The sequence below is a fragment of the Pseudonaja textilis genome, chromosome Z, assembly GCF_049901715.1.
Source record: "Pseudonaja textilis isolate UNSWEBS1 chromosome Z, rPseTex1.2, whole genome shotgun sequence".
NCBI classification, from domain to species: domain Eukaryota; kingdom Metazoa; phylum Chordata; class Lepidosauria; order Squamata; family Elapidae; genus Pseudonaja; species Pseudonaja textilis.
In genome coordinates, this window is record NC_142008.1 from 96,600,843 (window position 1) to 96,614,974 (window position 14,132).

The following is a 14,132-nucleotide window of genomic DNA, read 5'->3' on the forward strand; positions in this document are numbered from 1 at the left end:
GTGGTTTTGTGGGTTTCCCTTTTTCCTCACTCTATTCCCTTTTCCTTTTCCCTTTTTTCTCATTGTCTTAATTTTCATTTGTATTTTATATGCCAGAGAGAGAGAACAGGGGGAGGGAGGGAAAAAGCGAGAGGGAGGGAGAGAAGATTATTTATTTTATAGATTCAAACCAGCTGCATTTCTTACTTCATTCACAGGAAGAGGTACGTCCCCAAGACACAGTATCTGTCATTGGTGGAGTTGCAGGAGGCAGCAAGCAGGGCAGAAAGGCTGCCTGGAAGTTCGTCAGAGACAATTGGGAGGAACTGTACAATCGCTACCAGGGGGGGTTCTTAATATCCAGGCTAATAAAGGTATGCACAAAAGGTCTTGGCTATGGCAATAAGCTTTTCTTTTTTTAATTCATGCCAAATCTATTACACTCTATGCTTCTTTTTTTAGCTGTCAGTGGATGGATTTGCAATTGACAAAATGGCTTCAGAGGTTAAGGTAAGCCTATTCAATCAATATCTTTCTTGCTGCCCTTCTGGTTTACATGCTAGTGATTGGAATGATTATTTTCCTCTATTGTACCATCCTCCCTGAAAGAGGAAATTGGGGTAAGGGAATTCTATCCTTTGACTCCCTAGCATTATGTTCTCTGACTTAGCATTTACAGATTTGGGTATTTAAACTATAATTTCTATTATCCCTGACCAGGCTATCCAGGATGTATGGGAGTTGCAGTCTAAATATCAGATGGTTACCAGATTATTTAATCAGCTAGAACATTGGAATTTCCCATAAAATTTGGATTCATAAACCATTGACTAATTACTGGCTTATGTAGACTATATGCTACTATAATCATTGGGGGATTTTAGGAAAAGGAACATACAGAAACTTAGTTTGAATTAAAATCAGAAAAAAATGGAGAGGAAATTCAGTGACTTGGTAAATTTTATCTTTGGAAAATCATTGAGAGTCAAACAGCATATAAGTTTAAATTATTATTAGTATTACATTCATACTAATGAACTTTATATACTGCAGTGATATATAAGTTTCAAGGAATATTTTTTATGAAAGTATTGATTGTTTTTGCTAAATAACTGACTTTCTGATAATAAATAAAAATGATCTGTTCCGGCCCTATCTAAAATCATGAGGTTACAGAATTACAGCTACTAGCATTCCTGCACTGTGGGCAGTGATTAAGTTATTTAGCAATATTTGGAGAACAAACAGTATCCAAGGTACACTGCTTCAAAATGTAGCTGAATTATTCTTTCAAATCCTATATGGGGAAGTGGAAATGGAGTTTAAAGGTTTTTTTTTTAAATAAAAGAATAAAACATAGCTTTCCTGGGATTCAATTCAACCGCATTTTACTTGAACCTTGATGTAGACACTTAACTTCATTTGCATAATGATGTCATTGTAAAAATTACCCGATAAATTAATTTAAATGAATTATGTCATGCATATGGTAAAAAATGACATAAATGACATAATATTCTTCATTTATGCTTTCTCATAAGTACATTTTAATTTCCAGTGGTAAGTCACCCAGGGTAGTTTGGAAGTTGGGTAATCAAATCATTTAAGTAAATGATTTCTGTGATGACATCATCACACAAATGACTTAAATCTCCATAGTTCCTTATTTCACAGTCAGTGGACATTCCTCAGTAATGGACATTTTGCCCTTCCAATTACTCTGTTAAAACACAGTTTTTGTGGAACTGAAAAATAAGAATGCAGTGTAATACAAAATATGTTAGTGATTCAGGAAAGAAATGCTTTGTTCCCCCTCTAGACTGTGCTGTTCTGGTCATGGTTCCATTTTTTTCAGAAATATATTCTCCAAACTTGTTTGAGATATCTGCTTCCAGTTCAGGAAATTCTTTTCAAAATCACCCAAATGCCTAGGATAGCATAATCTAGGGGGATTGAAAGTTTGAGAGTTGACGGAAGAAACACCAGGATGGTCACATCATGTGTTCAACATTTATATATATGTAAGCAATAAAAATATATAGCAAAAAAAAAGTTTGGGAGTAATCTAGCAATGTCTTGTGGACATTTTTAAGAACACTTTGTTCCCAAGTTGCTACATCTTGCATATTTGATCTTTTCAACACTATTGATAGACATAGATAAAGAGGATAAAATATTATAAATATAATTTATTATTTACATTTTGCAGTCCATTAAAAAAAAAGTTAAATAATTTCAAATCAATCATTACACTGAGTTGATTTCAAACAACTGTCAAATTACCCAGACCAGCCATCCTAGCAAGTTCAGCACCAGAGTAAAATGCAAGATGCCTCAAAAGGTCTAAAAAATTCAGAATTTCATCATATGAGTGACAAGTAGCACTCATTACTTTTAATGTTGAAGTGAGTCGACATGATGTCAGTGAGCACATCATTACAAATAAGCTGTCTTTATCTACATGAGAGATGTGCCAGGAGGAAATCTTTGTTGTCCAGAAAAAAAAAATAGGGCAAATCTGAAGTTTTCTGCTTAATACCTAGATAGATCAATTTGTTGTGGGCAGATGAGGCAAAGGTAGAGTTATTTGGTCCCACTGCCAGAAGATGTGTTTGGAAAAAATTAAAGGCAGTTTTTCATCTGAAGAACCTGATACCATTGTTAATTCATGCTGATCAAAAAGGTATTTTAGGGGATGCTTTGCTGCATCAAGGCTAGTTCATCAACAAAGAATCCACTATGAATTGTTCAGTGTACTAGAAGGACTTGAGGTGAATGTGAGATTTTCTTTCAGAGGACTGAAGAGCAAGTGAAAGTGGACTTTGTAATATTATTATTTTAAACATTCCAGTAAATCCCCTAAGAAATGGCTGAAAAATGAATGGATAAAAATCCATCCCATCGAAGTCAAAGACTGGTAAACAATTATAAGAATGTTGATGTTGTTCCTTCCAAAGGGGGCGATACCAGATATTAGAGCCAAAATATATATTTAATTTTTCCTCAAAAGGAAATAGTGTAGCTATTCATTTTTATGGAATAAATAATTGCAGAATCAGTTTTTCATAGTTCTTCAGTTACATTACTTTTATATTGTTTGAATGAAGATAAAATATATTAAAACACTTTGCATGGAGTGTACTTTTTTCACATGATTGCAAGTATATCATTACAAAAAATATTCTTGTCTTAATAAAATGCCACACATAGCAACCTCTGTCTTTGTATTTAGAATCTGCTCATCCAAATTATTGTATATTATTTGGACTGATTCACCCATATGAAATTATCAGATGTGATACTCCCAGAAAATGTTATTTCATTTCATGTAGGTTTTTTTTGAGAGTCATCCAGCTCCATCAGCTGAGCGTACCATACAGCAGTGCTGTGAAAACATCCTGTTGAATGCTGCATGGCTGAAGCGTGATGCTGAAAATGTTCATCAGTACCTCCTGCAACGCAAAGCCTCACCAACTGCTGTGTGAACCCACTCTCATCCACCTCGGACATCCCAGCTGCTGTGGTCCAACTGCCTCAGCATGAGGAGGAAAAGCTGCTATTCAACAATTGAATAATGCGCCAAGGAAATTGGAGTTTTTTCTCACACCAATGGGAACTGGACATTGAATGTAGTTTAACAGTTCCTGCTCAACTCCAGAACTAAATTCTAATAAAAAGATTTTATCAAAATTTTAGCAACAAAAATACAAACAACCACCCTGTAAATATTATAGTAATAAAATAGAGCATAACAAAACTGTGAAATGTCCTTAAGGCTTGTCAGTGGTCAAAATGTTTAATACCCTCTCCCCTTTTACTTTCTGATGATTTTTTTTAACAATTCCTTTCCCTTTTTTTCTAAAAACAAAAAGAAAAGAAAAAAAGAAACCGGAGGTTTCTTGGCAAGTTGAATGTTATAGCAAGTCATGGGCAGGAATGGGTTTCGCCTCTGAGCGCACCTGAAAACACACTGAAAGGCAGCAAAAGCACTTACAAGTTGTGTGGAATGGGCCAATTATGAAAGACAGCTTGGTATAATAAGTGCAGTTCTTAGCTGAAGATTCTAGGAAACAACACGTGATCTTGGTTCAAATTTTGAAAGCTTGTAAGGCTCCCTTGTTTCATTTTTTGAGAAGGGGAAAATAAAATATTCTGTCTGTCTTTTCTCCTTCCTCCTTTTTTGTTTCATTTGCTAATATTCTCAAAAATTGCAAGCTTGTATAGAAATATGTTTCTCAGCCACATTAAAATGAAATTATCCCCCCATTCCCTTCTGTCTTTCTTTATACTTTACTCCTGCATGCAGATAAGATTTAGTATTGTAATTGGATCTTTCTGGGCCACTGTAAAGTCTCTGTTCATAAATGCATAACCCGGTAGTTTGAAAAAGGTGTTTTGTTTCAAAAACAAAACATTGCCCTAACACCTTGTGATTGCAGCTTTCCATTCCACTTTATTTGGTAATGTTTGGTAATTTGATTCAGAGCCTTAAACTTAACACTAGTTGGCATGATGATAAAAATCTAAGGTTTCTGCCATCAGTTGTTTAAGAGAGTAGCATGTTCCTGCTTACCGATTTCATATCCCAACATCACTCCTCCCTCAAATCTTTACAGTTCCCTTTTTTAAAATATCTTTTTTTAAATTCATACTTGGTGTGGCTTTAATTGTTAATTGGAGAAGGTCATTAGACACTAGATGTCAAATTGCTTCCCTGGAAACACATTTTTGTGCTATTGTTTTAAATGAAAAACAAAAGAAAAAATTTAAAGCAAGTTGGCGTTAATAAAAAGGAAAGTCAATGTGAAATTAAAGAGTCTTGGTTTTGGTGTGTGTATATTGGCAAAATAAGATTTTTACATGCCTTGTATGCATGACCATGGCTGTGAGACAGTTAAAATGGATTGTGGTACATGAGTTTCCCTTTTTATTTTTAATTTCAACTGCATTTTGATATGTTTTACTTCAAATTTGAAATAGACCTGGGCTTAATTCAAGACAGTATATTCAGCATTAACACATTTGACTGGGCCATTTCCTACACAGGCCCACTACAGTTGTAGTGCTTTTGTACAGCTTACATCCATTACTGTAAAAATCCAAAATTTACTATCCCCTGCCCTTTTTTTTTAATGATGTGGGGCGGGGGAGAGATCCTTGTGCATTTATTTTATGCAATTCATGTTCAATACAGGGGAGCTCATATATGAGAGATGTTTAGGTTGGATTCAGATTTAAACTATAATTATATCTAGATCTTACTGAAATAAATGGTACCTTAGTTAAACTGGCTGCCTTGTGCCATTGATTTTGGTGGGACTTGAAGTCAACTAAGCATGACAGTAGCCCTTTAACACCCCCCACCCTTTTTTTAAAAATGTAACTAATACAGAAATGTGGCTGAAAAAGTTTAGACCAGGTCAGTTTTCTTTATCTATTCTGGCTCACCACCACAGTAATTGCTGAAAGTTTTTCAGTCGTTCCACAGGAAATGAATCTCAGTTTCTGCTGCTGTTCAGTGGTATATACAATTATATTGTGACACTTTATGAAACTAGTAGTATTATGGAATCCCTAACTTTTTAAGGATAGAACATGTACACATTTTAGTTTAATATGATCTCTACAAATTGATGTTTTAATTTTTGCTGTATTGAAGATGATATCCTTAATATCTCTTGTTCAACACACCATAATCAAGCAACGCATGATTAAGAAAGTTGCTGTTTAGCTACTTAGGTTTGCCAAGGCTTAAGGAATTGAGAAGATTATGTTTATGTTGAAGTATAGGGATTTCTTGAGATGTAATATCTATGGTTTCTCAGTGATATGACATTGTTAATTCAAAATATGGCAACATCCTGGTGTGGCTATGGCAGAAAACTCTAAATTTTCCCTCTCCTATTCAGCTGCTACTTTTCACATAGTTCTGAAACGTGTACATTCTAAGTTAACTACTCTCTTAATGTTCTGTTCTAAACTGTTTGTACCAAGTATAACATGGTAAAAATAGGCCATGCACTGTTTGTGGCTTGGATCCTAAGAACTAAACAAGTGAAATTAAATGGTGTATAAATTTCATGTAAAATAAATTAACAGGCCTAGAAAAATAAGGGTGGGGGAGGAAACTTCAACCCTGATAAATTAAAATGTGACAGAAATATAGGCTATATTTGCTGATGTCTTTATTTAAGTGTCTACTATTACCCTAAACCTCCCTTCAAAAAAATCCAGATATACATTTTTAGTCACCAGACATTTGCCTGCCCTTGATAATTAGCTGAGCCTTGTGGGGGCGGGGAGGAGTTGATCATGAGACTTAGCTACAAACATTTGTTCCCATGTGTTTATTGTTTAGTTTTCCTAGTTCTATCTAATAGATAAATTCTTAGATATATAAGCCCTAAAATACTGCTATGCTACTTTCAGTGGAATTCAAAAACGTTTACTACCAATTCTGTGGGCGTGGCTTGGTGGGCCTAGCAGGGGAAGGATACTGCAAAATCTCATTCCCTCCCCACCCCACTAACCTGCTTTCCAGCTCCGTTCTCCTGTGCAGGGCAAGAAATCCCAGCCGATCAGCTGGGACTCGGGAGGCAGAGAATAGATGGGGATGGGGACAGTCAGAACTCAATGGGGCCAGTTCTCTGAACTCAAAATTTCTGCTACTGGTTCTCCAGAACTGATCAGAACCGCTGAATACCACCTCTGTTCCCACATTAGTCTATGATTTCCAGTAATTTATTGCTTTCAAGTCTTCATAAGTCATATGGATGTCTTCTCTGTTTCTCTCCTGGGTTTTCTTTCTTCCTTGCTAATCTCTTCTAGAATGCCAAATAGATGATTATATGGTAGTTTTTCTTTTGCAAACTATGCTAGACATATTTTTTCAAAATATGTAAGTCAACAACCCTGCTCAGTAAAGAACTATTTTAGAAAATAGCTAAAATGTGATATGGACATAAAGCATAATGTTTGCCTGGGCTTTGTAGTTTTTGGGGGGTTGCTATATTTCTAATTTCAGAAAGAATGCAGAATTCTGAAATATATCTTGTGCACAGTTATTTTCTCTATCATTCAAATTTCTATTTTATTTTACATAGAATGTTACATCATTTCCCTATAAATTTACTCTTTCATCCTTGTCCAGCTTTATACTGATGGTGCAGAACTCCTATTGTCTAGAAATGAGATTGAATATAACATGCAGACAAATACTCTTTATTTATGAAAGGAAGATATGGTTTTCAAGGGTTTGCTTTAGATTAGGGGTCTCCAAGCTTGGCTTGGAAATTCTGGGAGTTGAAGTCCACCAGTCTTAAAATGGCCAAGGTTGGAGACCCCTGCTTTAGACCACCTGCTCCAATCTTCGCAAGAGGACAGTCTGGCTTCCTTGAGAATTCATAAGCATAAATTGTATCATTTGGCAGAAGGCAATGTAGTTGAAGCCCAAACTGTAATCCTGATATACTAAAATTTTATTACTCACACTAATCCAATGCATCACTCAAAAGAATCAACTAGGAGCATGCTATACTAATTTTCCTAATATCTGTAGCTGAGAAAAAAGCCAGGATACATCAGTACATGATTGTTTTACAGGGCAGCATATGGATCACCCTGGTCAAAATCACAGAATTGTACCTTAGATTTTACTAAAAGTAACTACTTTGAACAAAACTAGCAAACACATCATCTGTGATCTGGAAGTAATGAAAAATTCAGCCAGCTTATCTTTCAGTGGATATCAACTTTTTCAGAACAGTGTTACAAATCTCAGCCTACTCTTGACAAGTGTTTTCCCCCCTCCAAATGTTTTCTCACAAACACAGGGACTTTTTTTTTCAGATCAACCAAGTGTTGACTCATTGGTTGTGACAAGAATTGACTGACTGGTTTGTTATCTGAGCCTGATATAATGGACTAAGAGAATGACTTGTCAAAGTCATCAGATAGCTTTCATATTTAAGATGGAACAAGAACTCACAGTCTCTTAGTTTCTAGCCTTAAGCTCTAGTGTCTTAATCACTAGATCAAACTGGGTCTTCATTTTGAGTATGACAAGTGAATTGTTAAAAAAACATGTTCAAAACAAATCTGGATGAGATCTATAGAAAATAAAAGCAAATTAACTTGGGAATAGGTGTGTATATGAGTGATTACATATATGATCTGAGAAACAAATATTTTAAGTACATTAGTACTCAAGATTGTAATGGAGCCTGGCCATTGCAGTTACATGTTGCAAGTGCCATGCAAAATAACTTTAATCTCACTTCCTGTTCTCCCTGATGCAGACATTAAACAAATTCAAGAGTCATTCAACAATAGGGTTCCTCGGGATGGGGAAGGCCTATGCAAGCCCAGTCATCTGCCCCAGATCTCCCAAGATTAGCCTCACCCTTCTCTTGTCTCTTGTGAGGTTGCCCATAATTCTTCAGCTTCTTTCATACCCAATGGGTAAGGGGAGATCAGGCTAGTCAGAGTTTGCAACCATTGGTGAGCAATGACAGATCAGACTGGCTGGGGTTTGTAATCTAGCCTTATGGCAAGGAAGGTGTAATTCCTTTTTAGGAAAGCTCCATAAATTCCAGAAACAAATGGAATCTTTAAAAAAAAAGACTCATTAAAAAAACCCTACAATATTACAAGAATACAACCTATTGAAAAAGGTTTACAACAAGGCTGACTGTAAGAAAGTTGATTATGTGTCAAGTGTGTGCCTCTTTCAGAACCTGCAAAACAGAAAGGTAAGTTGGAGATTTCTGGGCAAGGGAGTCCTTCCAGTCCTTAGGTGAGGAGACAGATAGAGGCTTGCAACTCCAACCAGCTTGATCTGCCTTTGCTCACTGGAGGTTGAAAACTGGCCAGCCTGATCTCGCTTGGTGAGTGGGAAGAAAGCTAGAGGCTTGCAAATTCCAGCTGATTTAAACCCACTACAGCCAGTCTGATATCCCTTGAGTGAATGAGTGACTGCAGGAGCCCACCTGGGTGGGTGTATGAGTGAGTGCTGCAATAGGGGAGAACCACTGTTGCAGCCACTATAACTTTGAAACCAGGTCATAAGTAGCTTTTTGGAAGCCTATCATAAGTTAAGGATTTTTTGTATTCACTATTCAAACTCATTTGTCATCATCCAGATGATTAGAAAAATGTGTGGTAATATAACTCCGAAATTCTGATCAATGTTGAATACATCTAATAATAAATTTATTTATTAAATTTATATTGCCACTTATTCACCCATGGTGACTCGAGGTGGATTACAGAATATAAAATCAAATAAATTAATAAAGTACAATATAACAAAATTATGCCTCACTCCAATCCCCTGCCTCAGCAACAGATCACATGGGCTCCATCTCGCTCTGGGTTCCTCTGGCCTGCTGGCAGAACAGGTCTTCAGTTCCTTCTGGAACAGTATTAGCAATAAATAGCAATAGCACTTAGACTTATATATTGCTTTATAGTGCTTTACAGCTCTCTCTAAGCGGTTTACAGAGTCAGCCTATTGCCCCCAACAATCTGGGTCTTCATTTTACCCACTCAGAAGGTTGGAAGGCTGAGTCAACCTTGAGCCTGGTGGGATTCGATCTGCCAAATTGCAGGCAGTTGGCTGTCAGCAGAAGTAGTTTGCAGTACTGCACTCTAACCACTGTGCCAGCAAGGTTCATTAGAGTGGTGGCCATTTTAATCTCTGAGGGAATGATGTTCCAGAGAGAGGGAGCCATCACGGAGAAGGCGCTTCTTCTGAGTCCCACCAGGTGTATCTCCCTCGGGGATGGGACCCGCAACATTCCCTGCCTCCCCGCTCTGATGGGTTGAGTAGATGTGACCAGTAAGTGACGGTTTCTCAGATAACCTAGTCACAAGTCATGAAGGGCTTTAAAGGTGACAGCCAGTACCTTGAATTGCACCCGGAAGCAAATTGGCAACCAATACAGTTCCTGCAGCAGAGATGATACATATGCATATCGGGGTCTGCACAAAACCATGCTGGCTGGTGCATTTTGCACCAACTGGAGCTTCCAGATGCTCTTCAAGGGCATCCCCATGTAGAGTGCATTGCAATAGTCAAGACAGGAAGTAACTAGGGCATGAGTGACTTGAGTAGGGACCGTTGGTCCAGGAAAGGGCGTAACTGGTGGACAACCCACAGTTGTGCAAATGCCCTCCTGGCCATGACCGCCACCTGCTCTTTGAGCAGCGGTCATGAGTCCCGAAAAACCCCAGATTATGCACAGGGTCTGTATGGTCCCCATCAAAGACCGAAGGTGGCACTATAAATGAAAGATTCTTCAAAATTTATAGCTGTTAATCAACTCAAGTAAGTAGAGTTTTACATAATCTAAAAAAAGGATTCTATGCTTTGCAATACAAACTTAATTTATAGATAGAGACAGGAATTGGATCAATTTTTTGTGTTGTATGTAACTCAGAACCAGAAAAGGTCCAATATTTTTCCCTATCTGCAAAAGCATAACAAGATACTGCTTTCTTCCAGTTCATATTCTCCTACCTCAGTAAAATAACTAACATAAAATGAGAATTTGCTGCTCAATGAATGAAGACTGAAGGAAGGGCCAAAAAGAAAACAAAAAAAAAATGGTTCTCTCCTATCTCTTAAGGACTCTTAATATGATTATCCCAGCCCATTCTTATGACAATGTGACTATTTGAATAATAACTGGGCATACTTATGAGAACAAACCCATACAATGGGATATATGTGAGTATACAACATTAAGCACCAAACATAATATTATTGGAAGAAAAATCCAATAATAGTTCAGTTCCAAGTGGGAATGGCCACCCATTAACAAAGGTGGGGATGAGTTTCTGCTTCTGAGGTGAGTTTCTGCTTCTGAGTTTCTGCTCTTTTTAGAGCAGAAACTCAGAAGCTTTTTGCTTTTTTTGCTTCTGCTTTTTTAATATTTCCTATGATATTTTAATTTTCTAGGAGAGGGGTGGGTGGTAACTTCCTACAACCCCTCCTTTTTTCCCCCAAAACACGTGAGTTTTGACAAAAGATTAAAAGGTGATCAGATCAGGGAGACTTGATGGGTGCTTTTAATTTTTCTTATGCAAAGGAAAAGGCATTGAAAAAGAGGCAACAGAAAAGGATTCCTTCAGTGGCTCCCAAAAGCTTTCAACCATGAAGGTCTAGCAGCCTGGGAAAACTTCTGGATTTTTTTTTAACAGTATCCAATTTTCCATGCCAATTAAAATTACTGATGTTTTGATGTACTTTTTGTGAGCTTACAGTCAGGTTGAAAGCACAAGCTCCTACATTCTCCACAGCCTTTAAATTACAGGCTGCCGATTTCCAAGGTTATGGTTAGTACCTGCCTAGCTCTTAGCTTCCAGGATTTGTGAGGCCAAATTGAGGTTAGCCAGTGTGCAGTCCAGGCTATTTAGTATTTTTAAAGTTACACACAATGAGCCCTGGGACATCTACTCATGAGACCATCAGTGCAACATATTCTGCTTAAATGGTCAAAGTCATTTGTGAGTCACAGTCAGGACTTGGGGTTTGGAGATCTCTTTCCTGCTATCTCTTCAGGAATTGCCTGAGGGAGATGCCTCCTCCCCCATGGAATTAGCAGGGCAATATGACTGCTGGGCCTTAGTGCCACAGAGCAGCAAAACAAAGACAAAACAAACAAAACAAAACACATTAAAATGAAGCTAGGAACAGCTTTGTGTGGAGGTAGGTGAAGGGATAACTTGTGAATGGTGTGTCTCTGTGTATGGGCTTGGGTATGCAGGTAATTTTACAATATAAGCAATGCAAACACACTGGACAATTTTCCTTCCCACCGGATAGAAGTCCTAGGTGTTCAGAACTTGCTGGGCCAGCCACTCTCAAATAAAATCCTTACATGAGTACATCAAACGGGTTACAATATAAATGATACAAGAAAGAAAATATTACAATGGATTTCACATTACAATGAATTTCTACCCTCCCCCCATAATCTTTCTAACTATCTTCTGGGGATTGAAAAGAGTCTTTTGGTCTTTTACTGGTCCATCTCAGAGTCCTTTCCTTCATGTCTCTGGTTGACATAGGCTTGGCCTGGTGGTATGGGTGGTCAATCAGGCTTGGGAAGGTCTGCCCCACTCTGGTTTGCTGTAATGACTTTTAATGGAGGCTGGATCCAAATCCAATTCTTTGGCTCTAACGGATGGAATGTCTCTAGGGAGTAGCAACTATTTCCACATGTGGCACGCCTGAAAGACAAAGAACAAGGGTCCCCTCCCCCCTTTGCTGGTAATTCTACCAGGAAAGGCATTGTAAAAAGGATTAGAGATGTGGGTGGGTGGGTGTAGATAGCTTGCAGGCATGGTTTGAGGATGAAGAAAAATAAATCAGTATTGCAGATAAATAAATTCCAACAAAATGGAGACACAACAGATGAGAAAGGAAAAAACAATTCACATGCTTCAGGAAAAGGATGAACAGGTAAAATCATTTAAACATATGGTAAATGCAGGGATGAAACTTTTCTTGTAAATGAACTTAAAACATTCACTAATAACCTTGGGTTTTTCTTAAAAGCACCGAGAGGAAAAAAAATTGAACTCTGTTCCTCATCCAATCTAGTTGGCCAGACCAGACTGGGCGAAGACATTTTCTTTTCCCTCAGTGTCTCTAACGCTTAACAATTTAAAATTAGTATCTGAAGGGATCAGAGACACTTAACAGTTGCAACAGTTACCTCGAAGACACACAAAGACTTAGACATACACACATGCACACTCACACACACACAAAAGGACACAAAGAGGAAAACAAAACTCTGAGGTTTACATACACACTGATCATTCCTACAATAAATATCTCAGTTAAATTGGAGAAGGCATAAATCTTAAGGACCAAACCATGTGGTTGCATAGACGACAGAGAAAGAGACACACACCAAAAAATCCCATGTGATTTTTTTATATATGTTTTATATATTGCCCTGTTTTATATATTGCTCTTTTCTTTCATTTTTCTTTTTTTTTCAAGTACCTTTATTTACCACATTGGTCTTCTTGTATCCTCAGCAAAGCCCATTCTCTGCATATACATTTTGCCTTTTTCTTGCTCATGCCGGCTAGGGTCAGCATCTGCCGCTCAACCCAAGCCTCCAACAACTCTCCCAGGGGGGTTCCACTCAGCATCCTCAAACTACTGCTTCCCATGTTTCCCCTTCCAATGTGGGGTTTCACACTTTGGCTTAATCGGGTCAGTCAGCGACCCAGTTTTCAGACACAAGAAATTCAAGAGCAAGGAAAAAAAGATGTCATGGGGAGACTTTGGTTTAGTTAGTCATTGCACCTCGTATAACGACATCAAACACTATCTTAAAAAAAACAAATACTTTTCCACAAAGTATTCCACAAAATATGCGCACTCCCCTTTTAAAAAATGAGTCTCTCTCTCTCTCTCTCCCCCTCTCTCTGCGCCACAGTTTTTGGACTTGGGGTAAGCTGCCTGTGCAGATTTCTTTCCTCTCCCCAAAAATAACAGTCTGTGAGACTCTCTGCCCCCCGCAGATAAGTACTGGTACTCCACTTCTTTCCTTCAGGCCCACATTTAGCGGATTTGGAAGAGCTGAAATACGGGAAAACTTGCTGCTCTTAAGCACGCAAGTACTGGCACTCCTAATTTAATATCCAAATTACACAATTACCTAAAATCCCGGGGCTTGTTTTTGAGATACACTGGACAAAAACAAAAACAAAAATTGTCTTCCCTCCCTTCAATCATAACCCACTCGGCTTTCCCTCTTATATACATAAGGTCCCACACTCTGATGACCCCCCCTTGCTTTTCCTGTCCTGATGATCATGGCTCTGTAGAGCTAGCAACCGGCAAGAGGGTGGCTAGAGGCCAAACAAAGAAATGAAATCCAGTTGCTGTCCAAGGGTGAAGACACTCACACATGCTCTTCCTCCTTCCCTAACAAAAGGTCCTGTGCTCTGGCAAAACCCCCATGCTCTCCAGACTTTTGGTCTTTCTGCGGTTAGGAAATGCACAGAGGAAGCAAGTTCCAGTTGTGTTTGGGAGAAGGGCCCTCTCACAAGCGCAAGCATAAACATATTTCCTATGCTTTAAATTTAGAATTTAGAGATACTCACCTTCCTTCCAAGTAGCCTTTGAG

At 38.1% G+C, this 14,132-nt stretch overlaps 1 protein-coding gene across 1 annotated transcript in view; it reads left to right on the forward strand.

Annotated features, from left to right (window-relative positions):
- Window positions 1-6,144, forward strand: part of NPEPPS (aminopeptidase puromycin sensitive) — a 112,745-nt gene extending 106,601 nt beyond the window's left edge. Inside the window, 3 exon segments of the mRNA XM_026710876.2 lie at window positions 198-353; window positions 442-489; window positions 3,312-6,144. Of these exon segments, the coding sequence (XP_026566661.2) occupies window positions 198-353; window positions 442-489; window positions 3,312-3,464 (357 nt within the window). The 3' untranslated portion in view covers window positions 3,465-6,144.
- The last annotated feature ends 7,988 nt before the right edge of the window (window positions 6,145-14,132 follow it).